This window comes from Gallus gallus, chromosome 3 (genome assembly GCF_016699485.2).
Source record: "Gallus gallus isolate bGalGal1 chromosome 3, bGalGal1.mat.broiler.GRCg7b, whole genome shotgun sequence".
Classification (NCBI taxonomy): domain Eukaryota; kingdom Metazoa; phylum Chordata; class Aves; order Galliformes; family Phasianidae; genus Gallus; species Gallus gallus.
The window spans coordinates 60,125,773-60,152,816 of record NC_052534.1 but is presented as its reverse complement, the minus strand read 5'-3'; the positions used below and the strand labels follow the sequence as shown (position 1 = coordinate 60,152,816).

At 36.2% G+C, this 27,044-nt stretch overlaps 1 protein-coding gene across 2 annotated transcripts in view; it reads left to right on the top strand.

Moving 5' to 3' along the window:
- NKAIN2 (Na+/K+ transporting ATPase interacting 2) overlaps positions 1–27,044 on the top strand; it is a 517,562-nt gene that overhangs the window by 262,981 nt on the left and 227,537 nt on the right. For both annotated transcript variants that reach the window (NM_001277834.2, XM_040697148.2), the window contains exon 3: positions 13,340–13,420. In NM_001277834.2, the coding sequence (NP_001264763.1) occupies positions 13,340–13,420 (81 nt within the window). The remainder of the gene's footprint in view (positions 1–13,339; positions 13,421–27,044) is intronic.

The following is a 27,044-nucleotide window of genomic DNA, read 5'->3' as shown; positions in this document are numbered from 1 at the left end:
GGAATGATTTTAAACTGAGACAAGGGAGGTTTAGCTTGGATATTAGGAAGAATTTTTTTCACTCAGAGTGGTGATGCACTGGAACAGGTTGCCCAAGGAGGTTGTGGATGGCCCATCCCTGGAGGTATTCAAAGCCAGGCTGGATGTGGCTCTGGGCAGCCTGGTTTAGTGGCTGGTGACTCTGCAGATACCAGGGGAATTGAAACTAGATGATCTTTGAGGTCCTTTTCAACACAGGCCATTGTATGATTCTATGAACTAGCCTAAGAAAATGTGACAAGATACTTAATGTGGATGACAGCAAATAAAGTCCTAGGCTGAACTGAGTGAAGAAAGTGAAAAGAAATATTGAACAGCAGCATCCAGTGAACCTCATCTGCTTGTGCTACATAAAAAATGATTAACAATTGGATGCTCAGTCTGGAAAAGAGGAGGCTCAGGGGAGACCTTATTGCTCTCTATAACTACCTGAAGTGAGGTTGTAGTGAGGCGGGGGTTGGCCTCTTCTCTTGTGTAACTAGTGATAGGACTAGAGGGAATGGCTTCAAGCTGTGCCAGGGGAGGTTCAGGCTGGACACTGTGAAATACTACTTCTCTGAATGAGTGGTCAGGCACTGGAATGGACTGCCCAGGGAGGTGGTGGAGTCACTGACCCTGGAGGTGTTCAAGGAACATTTGGACACTGTGTTGAGGGACATGGTTTATTGAGAACTATTGGTGATGGGTGGATGGTTGGTCTGGGTGATCCTGTGGGTCTTTTCCAACCTTGGTGATTCTATAGTATAATGACATAGATACCCTCTCATTCTCACTTTTCCTAATTCTTCAGTGTTCTTAAACTTCCTCTGGATGCATGGAACCATTTCTTGTATTACGTGAAATTATTAAATTTGGACAGGAAATACTTTTTGAATTATCCAGGCAATCAGGCCAGTAGCGTATTCTAATTAAATTTAAGCATGAAATATAAGCATGAACTTTAGCTTGCATAGTTGCTTTCTTCTTTCCTCTCCAATAGTTGCAATATTATCCTGTTAAGCTGATGGCAACAACAATTAAAAAAAAGACAGTATTCTTCTTCTGGGTGTTTCAGTGCTTATTTCTGTATATCAGGACTATGTACTTTATCTGGCACTTTGAGATAGAATTGGAGAGGAGGTGAAACTTATTCAATTTTTATTATACTTCGCGGAATTTAGAATAATTCAATCCAGACTCTTCGAAAAAAAAAAAAAATCATTACTTTTCCGGTCAAAGTTATCAGTTTCTCATGCTGTTGCCTCCTGTCATAAAACTGTTATCACAGACTCTCTAGTGTGGCAGTGCTAGGGGTACTAGTGAAGATTCTTGGCTTGGTGCTCTGATTTTTGCATGGCAGGTTGAGTAGCTGCAATGAAAGCTGCATGACTCTCTGACCGCATCATGGGACCTACCATGCTTTTCATTGTTAATATCATCAAATACCATCTTCACATCGAGATATATTCCCACTCCATTTGAAGTATCAGCTGTTTATTCCCTCACTGTTGATCTTTCCTACCTCCTTATAATTTGTTATCATTCTTTCAACAACTTGCTATTTTTTTTTCTGAGAAGTACTCAGAAAGGGTCTGTGTCACACTGAGTGTTTGTTTATGAACATAATGGATATGATTTTCCATCTAAGTTGTGTATAGGGTCATGATGACAAGAAAGATCTGTAACAATCAAAGAATCAGGGAAAAAGCTAGGGTGGGAGGAATCCCTGAAGGACTCCAAATCCAACACCTTCCTCAAGCTAAGCAAAGCCCCTCTGCTCCCTTTGTGAGGAGCTGTAGGCCATCCTCAGCCTCCCTTGCTCTGGTCTGAACAAACTAAGTGGCCTCAGCTGCCCCTCATACACTTTGCCTTCTAACCCCTTCACCGTCTTTGTAGCCCTCCTTTGGATGCTCTCTAAAAGTTCTATATCCTTCATAAATTGTGGCAACCAAAACTGCACACAGTTTTGAGGTGAGGATTCCACTTGAAGTTTAACTCCTTCATGATGACTTACTTATTTTAAAGGCTAAAGGCTGCTATGGAATACTTACTATGTTATATTAATATGTAGACATATCCAAAACAAAATTTGACTTTTATACTCTCCATGTAGTTTAATAACAGACTTAGAACACCAGAACATTATTCTTCTGTTTCTTTTCCTATTTTTATCAGCAGTGATCTCCAGAATTCAGATCGTTGATTTATCACTGGTTGTTCTTTGATTTGTTGAAAATAATCAGCTGATGTTGTAAATATTTGTCAAAGCTATTTTGACTAGTAGCTTTCACCTTATGATTAGTACTGTGTTCTTTTTTGTTGTTTCAACACTGACATTAGATATTTCCATGAACCATTTTCCATTAAATTCGTATTCAGGTGAAAGATTTTTTAAATGCCTAAATAAATAAATAAAATATTTCAACCTACTAATGTGAAAAAAATTCACATTCTAAATAGCTGCAGCTTCTTCCTTTACCTTTATAGCTAGATCCAATATTATCGTACTGTAGCTGTTAGTTCTGATGCAGTTAAGATCTTAAGGGAAGTTTGTGATCCTGCAATGTGCAACTAGGAGAAAATCTTAATTTCTTTTGGAAGGTTGAGTAAAATTATGTAACAAACTGAAAAAGTATTACATTTCTGTGAGTGTGAAGTATCACTGCTCTAAGCTATATGTTGCCTTAAAGTAATCTGAATTCTGAATTACTCTGTGTGATCCAGGTCCTGTATTTGCAGACGTTTCTTTGTTCTGCATGTTTTGAAATGGACAAAATGAGATGAAGTTGTACTTTTGCAAAGCTTTTTTTTGTCCTATTTTAGTGATGTAGTATTACTTATTGCACATATTCCTATTCTAACATACCATGTGAAATTTATTTTAAGATCAACTCTTAGTCCTTTATTTTATGCTGGGATTTGTCTTGTAATGGATTTGCTCATCAGCATCTTGCAGATACTGCTGTCTTTCCTTTGACTGCCAGTATCATCTCTTTTGTGAAAGAGATGTAAAAATAGTTTTGGCAAACCCATCTTCAGTCAATGCAAAAAATTGCACAAAGACATATTAGTATCTATTAGTATCTCAGCACTATCACTTCCTTCCACAAAACAAATGTCACTTTCAGGGTTATACAGGCTACTGATGCAAAACCTTTATTTGGCACTTCTGCATACTGAAACTGTCCAACTAGCTGATAAGTGGGCACCGTGCCATTGAAGCAGATGGGCATTGCTGTAGATAGCCAAAAGACAATGTATGTGCATCAAGTGTGGATGTTGGTGGCAGGCTTCCCAGTCAGTGATGTCTTAACGATTAAATGTCCTGAGTTTTTTTTTTTTTTGGTTTTTTTTTTTTTGTTTTTTTTTTTTGCATCTGTAGTTACAGACATGCCAGCCTTGCTCTTGGATAATTTTTGAAAATCTCTCCTGTTTTAAATTATAAATAACCTTTTGAGAATACCTGATCTTGAAGACTTGAGACAAGAAGACTAAAAGGAAACAGTAGAAATAATCTTTCCCAGTCCAAAACAAGCACATAATCTCACGCAAAACAGAGATGAACGCTGGAGCTCCAGACAATGGAGAGAGGAAATATTGCTAAGGGTACTTGAGATGCACGGTGAAGAGAGGTAATGTGTTCTTCCAGAAAAAGAAAATCAGGTACAGTCAGAGAAATGTGATGAACTTAATTTTAGCCAAAAAAGAAGGGCTTGGAGGCTATGACATGAGTGAAAGAGACCTGAAGCCATAAGGAATGTTATGCTAATCTTTGATAGTACCCACCTTTATAAAACGTGATTTGGCCAGTCTATGTATATTAACAAGGCTGTACTGCAGAATTACTTGGTTTCACCCCTAGTGCATTCTCAGAATTGGAAGAAGCTAAAAGAAGCTAATGCACGCAATATCTTTAGCTTTTTTTTACAAGTTGAAAGTTATGGAAAGGAATCTCCCTAAGATAGGCCAATATTAAGTTTTCCTTTGTTCCCTGAATAATAACAATCCAAACATGCAGAACCAGATATTGCATTCCTCAGGAAATTTTATAACTCAGCCAATAAAAAGTGAAAGTGTAATGTGTTCTGGTGCATTTAGGTAAGATCAAACATTGATTAATTAATGAAGGAAGTATTTTTAGAATGCAACTTCTCTGAATGTATGCTATCTGGTTTTGTTGTGTGATGATTATTCCTAGACAAACACAGTATTAATTTTTCCCAAATAAGTTAGAAAATGAATCCCATTTTGTGTTGTATATTCTATAAGAATGAGTGATTTGTGAGAATTTATTTTTACTGTTATTGCTTCAGATTTCTTCTTCATCTCATTGAATTTAATCAAGACTTAAAAAAAGCCATTCTGATTTAAAACATCTTGCAATTTCAATATGCAAATCAGACAGTTTTGCCAATCAAGTGTACCAGAAAGAAACAAGGCAAGAGCCATCCTTACCCTACAGTTTCCCCTCCATATGTCTCACTAGTGTTGCTCAATAAGGCAGTCGCAGACCCTGTAGTACAGTGGCAATCACACAGGTATGCAGTCCATACACAAGGAAGCATCTAACATTGTGCTTGCCATATAATTTTAGGAAGCTAGTTTTTATATCTCCAGAATTTGGCTTCACCCAATCCATCTGTCTTAGCCTCCTAAAATAGGGAATAAATTTCAGGCTCCACAGTACAATTAGTTCTCAACAGCTGTGCTAGCTGGGGGTCCCTTTAAAGCTGAACACTTTGTAGAGCCTACTACTGTATGTTTGTTTTCTCCAAAGAATGGGAGGTGACCTTTGCAGTTGACTGGCACTTTAGTAACAGCCAACAGCCTCTCAAAACTGACTGATGGCTCTGTGATTTTTTTGAAGTCTCTGTTGCTTTCCCCAACCCTGAACCACAAACTCTCCTAAGCTTCTGAGCCAGCTTCCAAAACTTTTCCAGAATTTTGGAGTGATCTTAGGAATTGTTGAAAACTTGTATTTTAGGAAAAAATTAAAGAGAGAGGTAAGAAAGCACCTTTTTTTTTTTTTTTCCTGATTAAATATGCCTTGGCATATGAACACCAATGATTAAATTAAAAGCATGTGAACTCAGTGGCAACACTCCCCTTTTCCCCTTTGCTTTGAGTGTTAGCATTCAGTCAAAGAAAATTGAAGGAAAAAAAAACCTGGGTAGCTGTGTATGAGCTTCTCATTTTATCAAAAAAGATCATGTACATTGCTTAGTTTTAGCAAGAATTTTGATGTATTCACTGAGGGAGATGGATTCTCTTTATAAATAGTTGCAGTTGGCACTCAAATACTGAGACATCAATAAAAGAATCTAGATAAATGTCAGTGGAGCCCTCTTCCTAGCAACAGTATCTATTGATTTTTATTTTTTGCATTCTGTTAAAACTGAACACTGGAGGAATTCTGAGTGTACTGATTTGTATTTTTAATAAGGAGCTTAAATGCACACAGCTGCTAAAACCTCCATTAAATTAAACTATTCAATGTCTGAATTATCATCACAATTTTTAAAGTATTTCTAAAAGAGCCAGAGACACCAAGGAAGAATTCAGTTTACGTGTAGCTCTACAAATACGTTGATGTCTGAAGCAAATTATAGGGGCCAGCATCCAGGACTCCCACCTTTCCAGTGAGAAGCACTTCTCATTAGGTTATAGCAAGAATATATTTCTCATGTTTATTTTATCCAGGCAAAAACCTCCTTACTGCTTTCCTGTGACTGCACTTTGTATAGTTCAAGTAGGAGAGAAAAACAATGTTCCTACCAAGGTCTGGTTGCTCAGCAGAGTGAGCAAGTTCCACCTAATTCACATGGAAACAATGACCACACTGATCATTGTGTCACACACACAAACTCTGATTAAATCCAGGGCTTCAAATAGTACCTTAAGAACAGATGAGAAAACAGTTTCAGAACTTTTTGTCAAAATAATTCTAGCCCTCATACTGGGAAACCAAACACACTCAAAAATAACATAATTTTAGTTTCTTTCTTCTTTCTGTATTGACTATAACGTGAATTTAATAGTTGATAAGAACAGCTCAAATAAATAAAATAGGCTGCTAGGGATAGCTTTGAAATGGTATGAAATATTAATCTAGGATTACAGGTTTTTAGACCTTCTTACAGCATTGATTTCTAGTGCAAGGAGCTCTTGAGGTAGACCATGGCAGATTCACGTTGAAATTGAGCTAGAGAGGTGGAAGAGGATCAAAACAGACTAATGTCAGGGTTCAGTATCACCTGACCAACTCAAGCTATGTTTTGGAAAAGCAGAGATTTTACTGTTGCTATGACTTAAAGCAACTATTTGTAGTTCTATTTAAGTGAAAATTATTTGTAAATATTTTCCCGTTACTCACATTTAATTAGTCAATTCTGTTTTGAGAGATTTTTTTAATCTCCATCACACAAGCAAATAAAAGAATGATTAAAAAAAAAAACTATGTGAGTCACACATCTGTCCATCTATGAATATATATATATATGATGTGTATGTAGCTGTGTGGATATGTACTGAGTTGCAGTAAATTGAGTATTTGAATATTTGAAGTTACTTCCTGCCGGTATATGTTTCAAAACAAAGATCTGATCAAAAGAAATATAGGAATTGAATGATAAGTGTAGCAAAACCAATTAAATCTGTACTTCTAAGTCAGATAAAATAAGCACATCCTGTTAAAATTTCTGCCCCACCTCACTTTTTTTCAATGCCGGAAATACATTTTAAGAGGGCTATGAGCTTTATTATATGGGTTGAGAAGAAACAAGCAAACAAAAACAAACAAAACAAGAAGAAAATTTCTGTGCTTCTGGTTTGTAAGAAGAATGTCAGAACAGGTAGTGGGTAGTGGATTTTCTTGTGGTTTTTTTTCTCTTTTTTTTTTTTTTAGTTACAGAATAAATTAATTTGGGGATCTAGAATATTTGTAACACCCTGGAATGACGTAGTAAGCTAACTGAACAGTAGGAAATGGTAACTTATGTATTTATCTGGGCATATTTTTATATTTTGGGCATTCATCCCTTGAATATCGTGCAAAAAGTAAACATTTGTGAAGAACAAGGTGAAGGCACTGGGACGATATTGTGTATCTTCCTCGTGAAGGTTTTATGAATGGGCAGACATCTTTTAAGTTTTTCATAGGTTCTCTGAATGGAAGTTTTGCATTTTGTGTGTAGAGTTATACTTTAAGATTGTACATTGTTGAATGTTGAAACAGAAGTTGAAAAACGAAAAACCAATGCAGTACCCAAAAGGAGGTGCCATATTGTTCTCAAGCTTTTCCACTAAAACCTGAAGAGCTTTGAATCTAAGGAACAGAAAATGGACAGATGAATGAATCAAGCTAAAGCAGCAATGGAGCATCAGTATGCTTAGGATACAAAGAGCAGTAGTTCTTAGATGTCTCTTCAGATGTCCTTTGTGGATATTTTAAACTGTTGACATTTAAATTGTTTGTTCTTTTTGTTTGTGTGGAAGAAAGTCAGTGAGTGTCTGCATAGCACACTGTTTTACTGTTTCATTTTTGATGTCACAGGTTTGAGATTTTTAATGGGCTTCTGTGACATTGGGAATTTTGCCTCAGAGGACTTCAGCTTTCCAGACAGCAGGGGTGGAATGATCTGTGTCAGATGCTGAGAAATGAACTCAGCCCTGGAAGTGCCTTTCCTCTCAATTGACTATAATGGGAATCTAGACATTGCTCAGAGGAGGACATCTGCACTGCAGACATCTAAATGTGGGCAGATGGTGCCACCGGCAGTAATGTGCTCTGTAGAAATCCAGCTTCTCTTATGCAAGAATTGGAACTACATCTTCAGAAAAAGTAACACTGCTATGCAGTCTATGTTTCTGGAACATCAGAAAATGGAAATAAAATAGAAGATAAAAGATAAAAGAAACTCAGTAAGTCCCACCCAAGCGATTACTCCTTGGCTCTCAGTAAATGGAGGGGTGAGTGCACATCACAGCACTGTGCTGAGCCCTGGGCTGTCCCTTCGTCAGTTTGTAACCTGACCAGAGCATGCCTCAGCTTTCTTCTTGCCTTTTATGCTTATAAATTCTTCCCACACGCATTAAAGTGAAAATAGAGTTAATACATTCCTATATAAAAGCAGAGCTTATAACTGAGTCCAAGGAGCTTGAATTTTTAAATATAGCCTGTGGATGTATAGAAGCCTCCAGGAAGAAATTTTAAGCAGTCCTTGTTTTACATCTGCAAGCAGTGATTGCTTAGGAGTAGAAAGTCAATCTAACAGTAATTTTCCTTTTGGTGCTGATCAGTTCTGATGTACTTGACTGTTCAGCAGCTTTCAGTTGGTTTTGGCAGTGGACAGTAATTATTGCAGTGTAATGTAAATGAAGTAAAACAATCTTTTTCTTTAACTAGAGGGAGCAAAGGGAAGGTGAAAATACATATTCATTTATGACTGATGGAAGGGTGAAAAGCCAAAACCTAGTAACGCTGGAGAGTTAAAATGTTCCTTGATGAACTCAAGTACACAAACGAGACTGTCATTGTAATTTGAGTAGTAAAACTCCAACTACTCAGAAACGTATCCTACAAAATCAATACATATTTGCTTGTCAACAGAAACTCATAAAGATGGACAGTGATCTGATAATATAGCTATGATTAAAAATATGAAAAACAGCAAGAAAAATCTGAGTCCTAATGATATGAAGAATTCAGTCAAGCAAAATTAGTGCAAGCTACAAGCCTTGGCAACTAACAAGCAATGAAAATATTCAGTTATGTCATTCCACAAGATCTTCCTAGTACATTCAAGGAAGAGAATGACATTGAAGTTGGCCTGGTTGCATAAAGCCCTCTGCTGCCAGGAACGTTGTTATTTGTTGTCAAGGCTACTGGCTTTGTCCTTGAGCTCTTGTTCATTGCGGACTGTAGATAACTGCTGCACAGGAAAGACTTTCATCTACATCATTAAAAGCAGAGTGTGGTTGTTATTTGTGTTTGGTTGCTGAGAGCAATGGTTTTGCTTTAAGCAGAGATGTATTCAATAACTAAATCTCTCCTGGGTGCAGATTTTGTTTCTGATTACTATCTGGAGGTGCAGTGGTTCCTAACATTTCTCTGCACTGGAAGTTTCTCACTGAAGGCTGGTTCCTGCCAGCTACCAGATCCAGACTCACTGCAGTGCCACACCCTTATCTCCTCCACACTTTCTCATAGTAAAGACTCAGGCATTGGAAAAGAAACAACAGAACAAGGTGCAGATTAAATTAGAGAATGGTGCCTACTAGGTGGCCACGTGAGGTCACCCTACAGGCTGCTATGATTGCCTTCTTGGATGGGTTTCTCCTGAGGTGGACTAGATGAGGTTTTTTACTAATCTCAGGAAAGTTGGAAACACGAAAAATGGAACTTTTGCTTTTTGATTCTAAAGAGGTTCAGACAACACCGCAAAAGTTTACAGTGATGAAAAAAGGAGTTTCCTGCTTAGGAATGTCTCTGCCAAATATTAGCTTTTATTGTTTCAGAGGGACCTTTCAAAGATATGCGAAGATATAGACACCTCAGAGCTTAATCAAATGAATCAAATGTTATCGTTAACTTTAGATAGCATGTTGATAACAAGTGGAATTCTTGTCATCAGATGTGATGGAAAAAAAAGATTAAGTTTGAAAACTGTGTTTTTAAGTGATATGTCTTCCTAACCAGGGGAAATTAAAGGAGAATAACTTCAGAAGCAAAGATAATGATAATTGCGGATGATTGCTACTGTGTTACTGGGAAGAGATGCTTGGTTCAGGTTGATCTTTGAACAACTCAAGTACTGTTGCCTAGGTAGCAAAAATAATCCAATCTTTAATTCCTACAGTAAATGTCATTTCATTTTAGAAATGCTCTTAGGGTTTTATTCTTTGGTTTTGGTTTTTTGTTTTGTCTTTTTTTTCCTGAATTAAACATGAAAGGGTCTGAGGCATTGTATTTTCAGCCTTGGAGGAACCTAAAACTAAAGTTATACACAACTGTAGGAAGAAAATAACTGGCAAATCACTAATCACAATAACGATTCAGTTTACTACTGCCTTTGAATTGCATAAGGTGACATCTTCTAGGTCTGGAGCCCTCGTATCTTTCAGTAAAATGATTGAAATTGACTCACGTATCCAAAAGCAATTGGAGAGTAAGAGAAACGTAGTTTAAAGATTTGTGAGAAGAGTGTTTAAATTTAAATTAGCACATAGCTATCAGAGTTACTCACAGTCTGCACTTGGAAAGTATGTGACATTTCTCCTTCAGCCAAAGTAGCCAGTGAGTTCTGGTGACCACGTCTGTATCAAAGGCAGTAGTGGGTTATCTTGAACTTCAGTTCTGGTGTCGTCACCACCACCATCACTTTCCCTTTTAGTAAACTGGAGATTGTGAACCTTAGCCAACTTTGAAATGTAAAGAGAGTTGTATGCATTAGTACCATGACAAGTATTTTAATGCTTCAGATCTCCTCTCACCAAAAAGAGTGAAAAGGCATCTTAGGTTATTTTGTGATAATTAACAGCAAATTGTCAAACTTAAAAGTTACATGGTATCAATAAATCATAAAGTAGTTCTTCTCACAATCTCTCATAGATTGTTATAAATTTATCTTAATGAATGGTAAATTATTCTAATATTGAGAGCTTTCTGTATATAATTTATTTTCAGAAAAAGGAATACCTTTTATGGCTTGGCTACAACTTTGCTTAAAAAAGGAAACATTTAGATCTTCAGCTTTAGCATTCCAGTTATACCACTTTGAAGCACGGATTTCCATAAAAATAATAAGTAGTGTTGTCATTTCTATACCTCCTGTCAGTATCTCATGCTTGGTCAAGTGTGTTCATCAAGGTTCTTGTTGTCTTGAAATATGACTACTGTAACATTTTGGTGGCTTCTGTCAGATAATGCAGCTGTCTTGAGCTCTCACATGTGAGGAAAAAAAAAATACATCTATAGCCCTCTGAAGAACCCTTATAAAAAATTGTGTTTCTAATTAGATACGTATAATAGAGAGTACCAGAGGGATTTGTTCATTGTCACAGACCTTCAGAGCTGAATTTCTGTAAGTTTGCTGAAGCACATAGACAACAAGAGGCATTTGTGACTGCATGTGACCCAGAGAGATAAGAGATAGGTTAGATCTGAAGCACCTGAAATAAGAAGCAGTGGGAAGCAGAAGCATCCTTGTATTTCAAGATAATTATATTCAGAGTTTATCCGCAGAATTCAGGCAGCAAACACTTATATAATATTTCAAAAGGAAGCAATTTAAAAAATACAGTTAAAAGATATTTTTAAACCTCATCTGTAGTCCAATTATAGCAGATGATTATTAAAAAGTATATCTAAAAGACAGATTTTCCTTTTAGAGAGGATGGGGATGTGGTTGCAACAGGAAATAGACTATATAACAGCAAAGAGTACTTTTGTTTCTTCATATAAACATACAACAGTTTACTAGGAGAAGCAGCTCCAAAGTGCCTTGGAATTTTCTGCTAAGTGTGCTGTGCGTAGGGGCTTTTTCACAGCATTTAAAATCAAGTGAAAAATAGCATGATCAAGTTTTGCTATTAATAGACTTTGAAATACAGTAACTTAATTCAAAATAATGGACTTAACATTTCTTTAGAAAAAAAAAATCTGAGGCATTAAAGGCATTGAATCTGATGTGAAACAGCACTTCAAAGAGAAATGCAAGAGGAATCCTACATAAGTTTTCACTGAATTTAGGAAATGAGATTGTCACTTGTGACAAACCATAGTTAGATATACACTATCTACCTCTTACAAAATTATATAGTCTGAAGTGTTGTCTGCTTTATAAGATGGTGATGTAAGACAAAGGAGAACAGAAAAATCCCAATAATGCTAAACGTAACTGGGAACGGTATCTTAGGAAAATTTAACTAGATCATTTTGTAGAAAAGAAAACCAAACATTAATTCTGTAAATACTTGACAGAAATGTGTTGGTACTATAAAATGAGGAAATAACCTTCAGCTGTAGCAGGTAGGGAATAATGTCACATCTTTGACATTGTATTTCACTCGTAAACAGTACCATGAATGCAATGAAATTAGAAAACATGCATAGTTGAATTATGAATAACTAGAGGATAGTAACAACAATCATTAGAAAAACATTTGTACATATTAAGGTTGTTAAAGTTGTTGCTCTTAATAGTGGCAACAGCAGCGCGAACTTTGTTACCCGTGATCCTCCAGCAGTACAGAAGGAAAGTGTTTCCAGTCCCAGTACATAAGGCCGCCTGAATAGAAAATAGTATTAAAATATTGGACAGAGGGAGAAAAAAATATACTCCATTACTCACATGAATATACGTGAATAAGAATTCCAGTAACCACCAATGAACAGATTTAGAGCATGAATACGCATGCCATACATTGTAGTTAAAAATAAAAGCAACCAAAAAAAAAAAAAAAAAAAAAAGGCAGTTAAAAATACAGTTTACTCCTGAGGGTGTTGAATAATTTTGAACTGTGGTTTGGAATATCACAAAATGTATTTATACATATAGCTGTCACAACTGAGGAAAATCTCTATGCATTTTGTAGAAATAACCAAAACATAGGTAAATATTCTTGAGAATAAAACTAAAGTGCTGTGAAGTACGGTAACTACTTCAACAATACACTGTTTTTTTTCGAAGTTAGCTTCATATAACTGTTTAATAAACAGCTCTGTGCTTCTCACATATAATTGATAATTACATGCCTGTCTTGGAATTGCAATATTCCCCATTTGAGCAACAATCATAGAATATCTCAAGTTGGAAGGGACCCACAAAGGTCATCAAGTCCAACCCCTGGCTCCACATAGAACCACCCCAAATCCAAACACTGTGTCTGACGGCATTGTCCCAACACTCCATGAACTCCAGAAGCTTGGGGCCGTGCCCACTGTCCTCTTAGGCAGAGCCTTTTTCTAACCCCCACTTGTCCCTCCCCTGACACAGCTCCATGTTGTTCCCTTGGCACTGTCACAGAGAGTAGAACAATAAGAGATTGAGATTAGTCTCATGTCTGAACATTAGGTCTATGATCTGTTTTCTCAGATACAGATTTTCTGGTGTGACTGAGTACTCATTACTTGGTCACATAGTACTGTGTCTATGAAACAAGAACTTATTCTTGATTCTCTTTTATATGTAACATTTTATTCATATGTGCATTATCTACTATCCATTTTTGAGTTGGATTGAACTGAGGGTCTAACAAAATAGTGTTAATTCAGCTGACTATTAAATTACTAATGCATCATTTCTCTCTTCCTCTTCTACAGTACGCTGTCTGGCTGATCCTTTGGATTTCATGGAACGTGTTTGTTATCTGCTTCTATTTGGAGGCTGGAGACCTTTCAAAGGTAATTTACCATCAGATACATTTAAGCCATAGGTACTGCGTTAACGTGCTTCAGTTCAAAGGATGTCTTGTGTATAATGATTGGAGTAGCATGATAGAAATTTAGGGTATTCTGGATATGCTTGAAAGTTCAGTCCTAGGTACTTTCTGATGCCCACAAAAACAATGGCTTGTATATTTTAAAGGAAAACTATATCACTTGTTTTCATTCCTTGTTTGAAATACAATTTGCAACACAAAATTCATCTGGATGAGAGAGGCAAGTTAGTGATTTCACAAATACAAAAGATTATTATCTCAAGAGTAATCATTTTTTTTGTTCTTAATTTTTTTTTACTATTCATCTTGCTTTTACTTAGCTGGATTCTTTCCAGAGGCCTTGTACCACGCACAATAATTATAAAACAAAGTATAATCTATCATTAAAATGTAAGCTGAAGTGCTAGAATAGATTATTATTTGCCTCTAGGAATGTTTTTTTTTTTTTAACTTTGTACTTCTCATACAAATGTTATGACTGAAGACTTCAATACAGTAAAAAAAAAAAAAAAAAAAAAAAAAAAAAAAAAAAAAGCACCTTCAGGAAAAGCATTATATTTTAAGAATGACGTATTTATAGGGTTTTATTGACACTTTAAGTGATAATATGTAAAGTGGTAATTGTTAATGCACTCAAACCAGCATCTCAAATCAAAACCCTCACTTTCTAAAGTGAGCCCAGAGGGCTGGCAAATGATGGGATAAAAGATTAGCAGTGGTAATAAGCTTTGACTTAGTCTAAATATTACAGCCCACGCTGAGTTATACTCACAGTGGTGTGAACTGACCATCAAGGAGAATCCTACTTGTGAAAGAAACTATGTTCTTCTCTCATATCACATATTTAATTGCCTTTCCTGAGGCAATTAAAGGAAGTTTAGCCCAACTGTAAATTACAGATGTAATTCTCTGATCCTTTGTGAGTTACTGATGTCTTATGATGCAGTTGACACTTTTATAGGAAGAATGAATAAGGTAAAGATACTTCAATACTTATATTTTCTATGAAATCATCCCCAAATTGTAAAAAACGCTAGAAACTGGGATCATTTAGGCTCATATTTTGTGTGTCTTCAGAAGAATGCCATTTCCTGAAGGTATGTTCTGCAGGTAAACCAGTGTTACACTTCTTGGGGTTGATGCCTTCAGATAAGAGCAGTCTCATTAAGATCTTGGCAAAAATATAGTTAATACAAGAATTTGCACATAGTGTCTGTTATTGGCTCAAAATGTTTTCTTTATTGCTAAGTGAAATGATGTTTGTAACAAACCCAGCACCTGTTGTACAGTTACACTCAACCCATCTTCTCCATCTGCTCATTTCAACCACCTGCATTGTTTAACTTATAAATGTTGGGATGCTCATAATGTCTTGGGAAGTGAAAGGGGGGTGGGAAGGAAAGGAAAAACTAAAAACACCTGTTTGACAGTATTTTAATTAGAATAAAATTAGTTTAAGAATGCTGGAAAGTGCTGCTTGGAATAAAGTCAGGCCTGAAAACAATGCCTACACCTGGAACTGTTTTCTTCCGAAGATTTGAACTGTGTGATCTGGTCTTTTTCAAACAACCATGGGCTTCAGGGATATATTTGGCTGCAGTTAAACTGTTTATTTGGTCTATAGAGGCATTATTTACTTTGTGATCTGCCTGAAAATATCCAGTCGAGTACATTTCTCCACTTGAGAGGGTTTTCAGGCCAATAGCATAACTGAAGAGAGGAAGAGAAGTAAAAATATACTGAAAATGTATTTAGGAAATGGTTATAGATTGACTCATTGTCTACAGAAGCCCTAATTCACATGTGAAACAACTTTCTCTTCTCCTTTCCAGCTGTGTGTGGTACACTAAAATCTCTCCAAATAATCAAATCTTTTGCAAGATCTAGGGCCTAGAAATGTGTACAATAGAAATACAACCAATTATTTACACAGACAATACTTATTCTCATATCCTAGATCTTTAAAAGGCTCCAACTGTTTAATATAAGTAGACATCTAACAAAACTGATCATTTTTATCTTTGTTTCTCAGTTATACTCACAGGTCTTGCACTGAATCTTTATTATTTATATTTTCATCAGAGAATTACTGCAGCTTAAAATCTGTAATGGTACTCCCATGTATTTTTTTTATGTTTGAAATGGCACACAGAACCTTGAAAAAAGCTCTAGGTCTGAAATAGTTCTAAATAGAGAATAAAAAATAGCCTTTAAGTAAGTACCAGAGGGATGCCTCTGAGGCTGTAAACCATAAGAGAGGAGCCTGCACAGCATGGTTTTAGGAATTGATAAGTTAAAATTACAGCCTAATAATAGTTCAACTGGGTATAGTTTATTTTTATATGTATAATTTATAGCTTTCTGCCAAGGAAAAGAGAAGTTTCTTTTCCCCAAAATTTTGAGAACAGCTTTTATTCTATGTGTACATATACAAAATTTTCCACCATTACTTACTGATACAATAGAGAAATCTTACTTAAATTGTTAATACACCTTATTAAAATACACTTGCTTCATCCCGTTTTAAACAAGTTGTGTGGACAGGAGATCATGACATTTTTATTACTTTCCTTTATTACAATGAAATGGGCCTGTAAGGACTCAGAAACTTTTAGAACTATAAGATAGTGTTGTCTGAAGAGGCTGAGAAGGCTCAAAGCTCATTAGTGAACAGCCGTGCAAATCTGTTTACATGCTACACCATTACAGTTGTATATATGCTGTGGAAAATGGCATCATACTAAGTATTTTCTATCTTTCGGGCATGGTTAATGCCTTTGCTTATACTCTTTCACAGCAAGCTGCAATATTTATGCTTGGGAAGGTTTCTAACAAAGAAAATTTAATCAGTTGTTCTTAACCTTGATTATTATGTTGGATCTGTGAATGAATAACTGGAGAAACCACTTCTGAGACTTACTTTTCAGAATCACACTTCAATAATATTTAATTAGTCTGTGTGTTGCTATGATTTTTGGTGATTGCCATTCTCAGTAAAAGTAAGACTTTAAGCTTTCAGGATCTCTAAGTAGTCGTATTTATTTTGGCCTGTGGCTATGTCGATGTAGCATATGAAAAGCATAACCTTTCATCTTAAATGAAACAAATCTGAAGTACACTAGTGAAATGAAAAAAGGAAAAATAATAGAAGGCATATACGAGAAACTGTGGTGATTCGATGACTTGTTTAAATATACCAGGAAAGAAAACAAGGAACTAGATTCAGCTGTCTTGGACAAAAAATAAAAAATATTAAGAAAGAAACTAAAAAGTTAAGTCTGCCCAGCACTTTTGACCTTCTTGAGGCAGAAGTCATACTTGCCTCTGTGTGACTAAGCTGCAACCTCTGAAAAAAGGCCCTCAGTAGAGAGTGCTGCAAATGGTCATGTAATGAAGAAAGAGCACTATTTGCTTCAAGGCTTTTAAAAGCTTCTACTAATGATGCCTGTGGATCCCACAAGCAGCAAAGAAGCAGAATAAGAACTATTGAACTCCCTTTCATAGTTTAGAAGTGAGTGAACTTCTTTTCTGCAAAAAATGCATGGCTAAGATTGTAAGTGAGGATGGGTAGAGGTGCTGCTGCTGCCAGTTACTGGGAACCAAGACAGAGACTGGACTCATGGTGCTGGTAAGGAGAATCAGTTAGGATCAGGGTCCAGAGCAGCCCTTATGCACCTGCTCTCAACCTCATCCCAACACTGAGAGCTCTTCCTGTGTGTGATCCCACTTGTGTGACCAGATGTAGGATCTCTCCTCTCACTGTAGCCTCCACGATTCTATATGAATGTGACCAAGAACACAGTCTGTGTTTGTTTTTCCAACAACACCAACAGGAAAAACAAACAAACAAACAAACAAAAAAACCAACTTGCTTTCACTGTTGCAGTTGACATAGTTTTTGTTTGGGTTTCTTGACAGGTCCCTTACTTTTTCTGAGTAATATTGAAAGATTACATTTAATGTATTAATGTATTAAAACATAAGGCTATAAATACTAATGTTTTCTAACAGAAAAGTTAAGTGTCTGAAAGTCAAATGCCACAGTATGAAGAAATGCCAGAATTAAGGTTGCTTGCATAAGCATAACTTAGCTCTCTCTGAGCATTCATTTTTTTTTTTTATATAGCTCTTAATTATGAGGTCACAATACTTAATCTCTGTATAGCTTGGCCTATTTTAGAGACGAACTGGGTTTGGGAATTAAGTGACGTTGCCATACAGCATCACACTCCATGGATTGCAGTAGTTAGGAAAAGCTAAATAAAGAGGCAGGAAATAAATATATTGTGCTTTTCTTTCGTACAGCTATTACATATTTTTTCTTCTCAGTGGTTGGTATGTAATTAATTTCTGTATTCCAAGAAAGTAAATCCTGTTTTTCAACTCTACTCTGAAAACATGTAGAATGTTATGAAAGCTTACATACAGAATCATGGCACCTAGAAACCCTGAGCACAATGATGGTAATATTTATGTATCTCATCACGTTTACTCAAAGCCTGATTTTAGTACTTGTTCTACCAATCCCAGTTGCAAGTTAGCATCAAATATTTATTCTAGAAGAACATTAATTTGCCTTCAAATGAAGTTACTTCCTTTGCTGTCATTCTGTGAGTTGTACAGAGTTGATCAGGAGCATGAAGGAATAGAAAAGATTTAAAAGAAAAAACACTTATTTCAAAAATTCACTTTTAAATATGATAAAAAGTACTGAATGGATTGTAGGTATTAAAATGTAAACTAAATAAAAATATGTAATTAGCCTGTTTTCTGCTAGAAGTTTTAAGGGAAATCAAATGTTTCTGAACATGTTTTCTCCTACCCACCCCAAATATGGGAGCAGCTCCAAAAATAGTGCCTCTTCTTTTGTTATGTTGGCCTGTAACATCAGAAGTGGATGTTGGTGATATGGCAGTAGAGGTTGAACCTTCTCACCAGTATTCAACTACATTTTGCTGCTGTGTGGCAGATGGCAGCAGAGGGGCAGCCTGACAAAATGGCATCTGACATAGAAGTGTATATGTAGCAAAGGTGTAGAATTGAATTTCTCCACGTGGAACAAGTTGCACCCCTTGACTTTCATCAACTCTTGCTTGAACGTTTATGGAGACCAAGCAGTGTGTGTACATTTAAGCAGTGGTGACAGTGACAGTGGGTCACCTCTACTGCAGATTTTTCTAAAGTGACATGTAGGCATTTGTTCATTGCCGGCATTAGGGCATAGCTAATGATGGTGACTTGGAAAATTGTGTTTTGTAACTGAGAATTTTCTCTATCAAATGCTACTGTGCTCTTTGTATCTGTTGTAATTTCCGTGCAAATAGATAGCAGGCTTTACTTTCAGGGGGACCTAGGTAGAAGATAACTTATATCATAGATGTGGAGGCTAATTCGTGTTGGAAGAGACTTCAGGTCATTTGATCCAACCTCATGCTCAGGACAGTACCAAATTCAGTTAGGTCAGGTTGCTCAGAGTTTTAGCAAGCCAAGTTTTAAAAAATTCTCAGGCTGGAAATTTTACAACCTCTTTAGGTCTTAACTGTTTACATTGTAAAATATTTTCCTCTCATATGCAGCTGAATTTTTTGTTTCTACAGTCTGTGATATTGCCTCGTCCTTTCATTGTACCTCTGAGAAGATTTGTGCTCCTGCTCAAGCTCCTCTCTTTTGCTTTTAACTAAAATTGAGTATTTCAGGTTTCTTTTTGACTGTTCTTTATATAAATTCTTATTTCTAACCCTACAGATCGGTGCGCTTCATAATGGAAAAAAAAATCGAATTCTCATCTCATAAATAATCAGTTCACTTTTCATAATTTCACATGCTTTATTATGGAAGAAAATAGAAGGGTCTTAATGTACACAAAGCTATATAATAGATTAAGGAAAATGCAAAAAGATAAGTTCTCCTTTTTATCTAGGAGAAGTAATACCAGAGGTTTCAATACTTATTGCAGTTCCTGGCAACAGAGAAAAGGCATCAGTCCTACACTGCTAGTAGGGATAAATGGAAGTGGGGAGAGGAAATGCAGGACCCATATTTCCTTCCAGTAGTCCGTTTGCCCCCACCATCTTTTCCAGCAAAATAGGCACCTGCTAGTGTTTTTCTATTTAAGCATCCAAGCACTGTCAAGATCTCTTCCACCTATCTGTCTGACTTTCATATGCCACTGCTTAGATTGATATTTAGGAGCTCTGAAGTGCAGGTTATATCCATATGCAAATTAACTTCAATAATGCAAATTACTTCAGGATATGATTTGCATAGCTTGTCACTCATGCTGCTTAAAAAAACATGAGTGCTGAGCACTTTAAGCAGATAGTATACTGTGATTTTAAAGGGACGGTTTGTAGCCTTGATGAAGCTAATGAAAGAAACAAAAGAAATGGGTCATTCATCTTCAGCGTAACTCAGCTGTAACAAAGCAATGAACCTGGCAACAAGGTTGAACATGCAGTAGTTAGAAATTCATCTGACGTTACTTTATGTCGATTAGTATAGTTGTTATACTGCTTTGATTTCACATTTACTAATTATTTTTGTAAGGCAGTGGTCGTTAACAGTTAAATGTCAATGTTGCGCATACTCTACTAAAACAACCTGCGGGATGTTTAATTTCGAACATATTACCTTCCTTGGATGTTGTTTTAACAGATGTCCTGTTAAGATAACAGAGAAATTAAATTAGTTTTCAACTCAAAGCATCTGGTTAACTTTGTAGGTAAATGCCTTTGAGCGGTAAATCTGACCAGGGTTTTCATATAAATAGCTATCAGAATGTTTTAAGTAAATAACTTTATTTTTTCACTTCTATTACTCAGGGCAGATTTGACATGCTTGATCATATATCTAACAGATGAAAATTGAAAATAGAGCTGGCAACCAGCAGTGTTAGGTTATTCTGAGGGTAGTTTCATGGGTAGATACTATTAAGTATGCTTATGGTTTCAGATAATTTAGTTTTGCAGCAATTTTTAAACCTCAAGATCTTTAGCAGATAAAAGGTAACTGGTTATAAAATTTGAAGTCCTTATTACTGTAGAGATAACATTTTAGAAAACACATAGATAAAAGTGAATTTTTCATCTCTTTATGGTGGAACAAATTGTGATCGAAAACTACTCAAAGTATAGAAAAATATGAAATATGATTGTCCAGATTTTTCTTATTGTGCAATGTTTATATTTTAAAGTTTGGGCATGTGTTTTTTTGTTGAGTTCATGAAAAATAATACATATGCATATTGTTTTACATGTACATGTGTTTCCCATACATCTAATAGTTACTGCATGGAATACAGGAACATATGAAATTGATTGAGTGTAGTGAATGATAAAATGATGATTCTATATGATAATTTACAAATGTGTGTACGTATTATATGAATATCTGTATATATTGCGGTTATGTGGAATTTTTAGCCTATCTCTAAAGATAATGCCATTCAGATTGCTACAGATCTTTCAAATGATACTGTCAGGACATTGTAGAAAAAAAACAACAACAACATGTATTTATGAGATTACTTTTTAATATTTATTAATTATAATGCAGTACCATCTAGTGGCCCCAGTTTGATGTCAGGATGACACTATGCTATGAACGTAACATAACATATTTAATATAAATAGGGCCTGTCCTGCTTATGACCACAGTCCTCCTTATGACCAAGTGGCATTTTCTGATTTCCTTCACTTTCCTCATTTTTTCATTCTCACTTTTGAAAGCTATAGTGCACTACTGATAGCATTTCACCAACTGCGGTGAAATGGTTATGGGTGAAAATCTCTTAAGTCTTCAGAAAATGAAGAAGAAAAAAAAAACTGTCAGGAATTTATTTCTCAGATCACATTTATGGAATGCACGTTTGCCATAACAGCTCTTCTGGGGAGCTGTCTGTGCTTCACATGGGGAGGATTCTGTCTACAGAACTAGCTAAGGACAATTGCTGAAGAGTTATTTAGTGGAAACCCAGGGATTCTGCCAGAGCACGCACTTGTCTTCTGTGAATGTATGAAAACATGGAAATATGTTCTGCTCTTTAAAGCTGTTACATTTCACTGTCTCACAGTATTTTCTTCCTTTCATTAATTATTCTTCTTGAGTAACATGCAATGCTTTAAAATAGTCCTTAACTATTTGTTGCTCTAAATGTAGCAATGACGAGAATATACTTTCTCCACATCTTTACTCACTCTAAATACAAATAAATAATTGTCCTTCCAACTATCTTGGATGAGCTCCACCTTGTGAACCAGGACCTACCGGAACTTTCAAGAAAACTCTAAGCCAACACTCTGGTAAGTTTTGCATCACTTGGAATTTCAGAAGGAAACCATCCTAAACCTTCTGTTACTGACAGTTACTTAAATTTATTCCACTGTTAATCCAGTAGGAAATAAAAATTCTGTATTGCCTTCAGAATCTTTTCACATATGAATAAGCATCTATTGAACCTAGGAAAATAACGTGAGCTGTAAAACACTCTCCTTTTTTGATTCTGTTTAATATTGAGCCCATTCCACAGAACAGTGTGTGTGCAGCCAAGCAGTACAGAGTCATTTTGAGCTCACTCTGTTCTCACTGCAGTGGTGCTAGCAGTGAGTTCACAGACCGTAAGACCATATGCTGAAAAAGGTTGCAGTGGCTGGCCATCTCATAGTGGTTCATAATCTGATAATGTTCCTCAGTTGTTGTTCCCTTCTGCTGGAGGTCCCCACTTCCACAGCCCTGCCAGTGCACTCAAGAACTTGAACATTCATGATCTATCACTGGGCAAGAATGTGCAGGTGTTTTGTGGGACATGACAGTGTCTTAATCTACACCTAGAAGCCATTTAAAATTTGTTCACCCACAGACACTCAGCTTTCCCACTGAAGATGAGTCGCTCCTATAGAAGACACTAATAAAAGCTCATGAAGCAACAATACATTTTAGCTGTCTCAGATATTTCATAGTAAATGTCTGCAGTGCCTTAGTCATAGAATCATGCTGTTTATTCTCTACCTCAAGAGAATCTACTCATTTGTTAAATCTCCTAAAACATTTAAACACATCATTAAAAAGATATTTCCAGCAATGTAGTGCAATATAACTAATTGAAATACAGTAGAAATTCTTTTTTCCTCCTGCAGAATTTGCAGCATCAAAACTTTTTAGTTCATCTCAGATATTAGCAATCTCTTGCTGTTATTTTTGTTTATTGTTCCAATGAAATAAGTGTTTCCAAAACTGCTACTGAAAGACAATGATCTGTGTTATATGGATAAGTGAATTAGCTAAAGTTAACTTAGATAACTCTGTAGAATTTGATGATGAGTTTTTATTAATTGCCTGTAATAAATTAGAAAAATTATTTTCTGGCAAAACATCATTGACTTCAGTGTTGTCACATGGCAGCTGACAGCATGCTCCCAGCTTGTTTTGTTGATTCCATATGCTCAGAATGAAGAGGTAGCTCTGAAAAATATTTGTTTTCCTTTCCTGATAATCCACAAAGCCAGATGATTACCTTTATGAATTTATGCTTGAAGCCTGAGTTCACTCTAGTCCTGACATCTTCAAAACTTGTTGCTCTTTCACATTAATTTTAAGGTGCAATCTATCTATTCAAGAATAAACTCCTGTATTCTGGCATTATATCCCACTTATCAGACTATCACAAATACCTATTTGGATAGGAATTGGATTCTGCATTTTGAGGGTAGGATATTATTGATTAAGTAACCACATGAATTGAACAAAAATGTGGTTTATTATGGGTTTCCTTAAAAAGTCTATTCTTCAGCAGGCTACAGTGTAACTCAGGCTATTTTTCTTACACTCTATGATAGCTAGCTAATTCAGCGATAATGAGGTGATCAGTAACGTGCTGTGGCTGAGTATCTCACCGGTATCTTTAAACTGCCAATGAACTCTTTTATAGAAAAACTGCTGTTTGCAACATAGAGGGAGGGCGATGATCAGGATGCTCATCTAAACTCAAAACGAGACAAAAGAATGGATTATCCTCTACAGATGACTGAGATGTACATTACAAGTAAATGAAAAAAGAAGTTGAATTTGTCAGGCTTTCACCCCATCTTTAAAATAAAGGGCACTCCCTGTCTACTTAAGGGCTCCATACATGTCTTATAATCAAATGCAAAGTAGCACTTTCTGCCTCCCCTATCTTTTTCCCTCTTTGCAATTTCATATTTTTCACTCTTCTCCTTTCCTCTGTCAGCTTGTTAAAATTGAATGGTTTTTGTTTGTTTGTTTGTTTTTTTAAACTTTGGCATTGCTTGCCACCGGCCCATTCCTCTAGAGTTGTTCTTGCATACAAATGTATTCTAGCTGTTTGAGGCTAAAATTACAGGTTTTATTTTGCTTTGGAAATACAGGGAAACTCTGTATTAGAGTACAGTTTCATTTAGGTATTTCTTTTTAAGTGCCGTTTACAGAATACATCAAATGTTGTAATATTGAATTTCACTACCTTTAGTAATCATATGTACCTTATTCACGTTGTTTTTCTGCTCGTTCCCACAGATGTACAAAATACCTGTCTTGCATCAGCAATTATGGGGATTACTTTGCACTTGGTGAAATGGGGCAGTTGGAACGTTTTTGTTTAAGATTGGACTTATGTGCATTTGTAAGCTTCTTTTCTTTTTTTTTTCTTAATAGGATATTGAAAATCACATTTGTGTAGGTGTGTTTGTTCTGTCATATGTTGCTCATAATAGAGCCACAGTACATTATCATAGAATCCTAGAATGGTTTGGGTTCGGTGGGACCCTTGAGATCATCTAGTTCCGATCACCCCACTCCCCCCACTATAGGCAGTGACACCACCCTCTAGACCATGTTGCTCAAAGCCCCATTCAGCCTGGGCTTGAATGCTTTCAGAGAAAGGGCATCCACAGTCTCTCAGGGCAGCCTGTTATGATATCGTGATACTGTTACAAAGTATCGCAGATAAAATCTACTACATACCTAACTATTTTCCTAAGAATAATGCAAAAATATGTACCTTGGGTTTCACAAAAGTTTTCCTTGAATGTTATCTTTTACCCAACTGTCATTCATAACAGATGTTCAAATGGCCATTCAAGACACACTGCTATGGGCAATACTGAAATAAATTCCTCCACTGGAAAAACTTGTCTCTAAGCCTAGGGAGGAGACCGCTCACTTCTATTGCTTAAATAAATATATAAATAAAAGCATGCATACGTAATATATATATTTATAAACGTGATCACAGTTTTCCTTTCATTTAGCAATGCGTTTCTGTGTCTGATTCTTTTTCTTTTGTACTGTGTTTTGATTTCTTTATCATTCCCTGAGCATAAATTCTACAGGGGGGAAGCAAATGCTGCTCATGGCACTGTAGCCTGTGTTTTCACAGTGCAAATATGTTCTAACTTCTTTTAGTTATCCTGTCTTGAGTAGTTCCTATTCTACTTGCCAATGTAGATTAATTGTAGAATCAAGTAGATTCAAGTAGAATCACAATTCATCTAGTGAATGGTGTAAAGTATTTCCATCACATAAGTATTTTCAACTCAGTGCAGGTAATATATAACAGCATATTTTTTTGTAGAAGTGGGAAGCTGCTGAGTTTTTGAATGTTTATTTTTCATAGTTGACAAACAATCACATTTCTAAATGTTTCCCAAAACCACGACTTCTGTTTGCAGTGTTTGCCTTCCTGAATACTATGGTTTTAATTTTTAATAAAGGAAAAAGTTATGAGCTCAGACAGCTGTTTGGAAGAAGAGGTTACAGAAGTGCTTAGTAACAACAGACTATGATACTATATAATTAGTTTTTTTTCTCTTCATTAGCATGTACAACCTGCAACAGGAATGAGAATATAATGATAATTGCTAGACTCTTGGGTTTTCACACTTGGAGATAGTGTAAAGTACAAATCTGAAGTAATTGGGATTCTTAAAGAAATGTCTTTCTCTACATAGTGAAACTAGGAGCTTGTAACAGACTATGGAGACTTAATTTTGATGTTACATTTCCAGCAAGGCGTCTTCAGGAGATAATGGTACTTATCTTGATTCAGGGCTTCAAGTAAAAATGAGTGCAGCAATCTCTAACTTATCATTAGGGGGTGTTTGTCTGCATCACAGTATGTAGCATTAACGATTCTGCAAAGCAGTATTACCTCCATATGAAAAGTCACTGAAGACTGAAGTTAACTGAAAAAAATTACGTGGAAAATTTGTCTGATTCCTGTACCCATTTTTAAGCAGTGTTTTCAGTACTGTTTTTTAAAAGCACACAAATGTGTCTGGTAAAAGAGCATATAAAAAGTAAAATAGTGGTGTAGGATGACACTCCCTTGTTTTGAGTTATAAAGAAACAGATATGCAGAGTTGCTAAGAATCAAACGCTATCTCTTTCCTATCTCATACAAAGGTAGTGCAAAACATTACAAATATAAGTTGTAGTTTACATATAATTAATGTTATGTCACATAGAACTTGAGTCTAAGATAATTTACACACTGAAAATGGTGATCTCTTCAAATAATATTCTGACAATTTTGTATTTACTTAAGATTACAAAACTGTAGAATGAGTGAGGTTGGAGGTAATCTGGTTGAACTCTCCCTCCTAAGTAGAGGCACCTAGAGCCACTTGCCAAGGCTCATGTCCAGTTGGAGTTTTGTCCTTGGCAGCTTTCAAACTCCACAGCATCTCTGGAAAACCTGTGCCAGTTCTCTGTCACCACGCTGTAAGGTAGTTCCTGATGCTTACAAGGAATCTCTTGTTTTCCACTTTGTGGCCATTGTCTCTTGTCCTGGCAGTGGGCACTGCTGAAGAGAACCTGGCTCTGTTTTAATTGCATCCTCTTTTCATGTATTTATATATATCAATTAAACCACAAACCTCCTCTTCTCCGGACTGAATAGCTCCAACTCTCTCAGCCTGTCCTTGTATGGAAGGTACTCCAGTTCCTTCATCACCTTTGTGGCCTTACATTGGGCTCTTTCCAGTACAACCAAGTTTCTCTGTTACCAGTGACCTCAGAACTGGATGCAGCACTGCATGTGCAGCTTTACTAGTGCTGACACCACTCCCCAGTGACTGCACTACTTTTAATACAGCCAGTAGTACTGTTAGCTTTCTTAGTAACAAGGGCACATTGCTGACTTCTGTTCAACTTGTTATCTACCAGGACTCCCAGATTTTTTCATCAAATATAGTTTTTATCTGAGTGCCCCATGGCATGTCCTGGTGCCTAGGATTGTTTCTCCCCAGATGCAGGACTTAGTACTTTTCCTAGTTGGACTTCATAAGGTTCTTGTCAGATTATTTCTTCAGCCTATCCTGGTCCCTCTGGATAGCATGACCATTGGTCATATCAACCCCTCCTCCCACAAACTACCCCACATTCCACTTCATTGGTGAAAATGTTGAAGACCAGACAAACTGTTAATATTTGGTGTACAGCACTACTTGCTGGCCTCCAACTAGACTTTGCACCGATGTTAATTACCTTCTGGGTCCAGACATTCAGCTGTTTTTTGACCCACCTTGCTGTCTACTCCTCCACTCCATACTTCAAAAACTTTTCTATGAGGG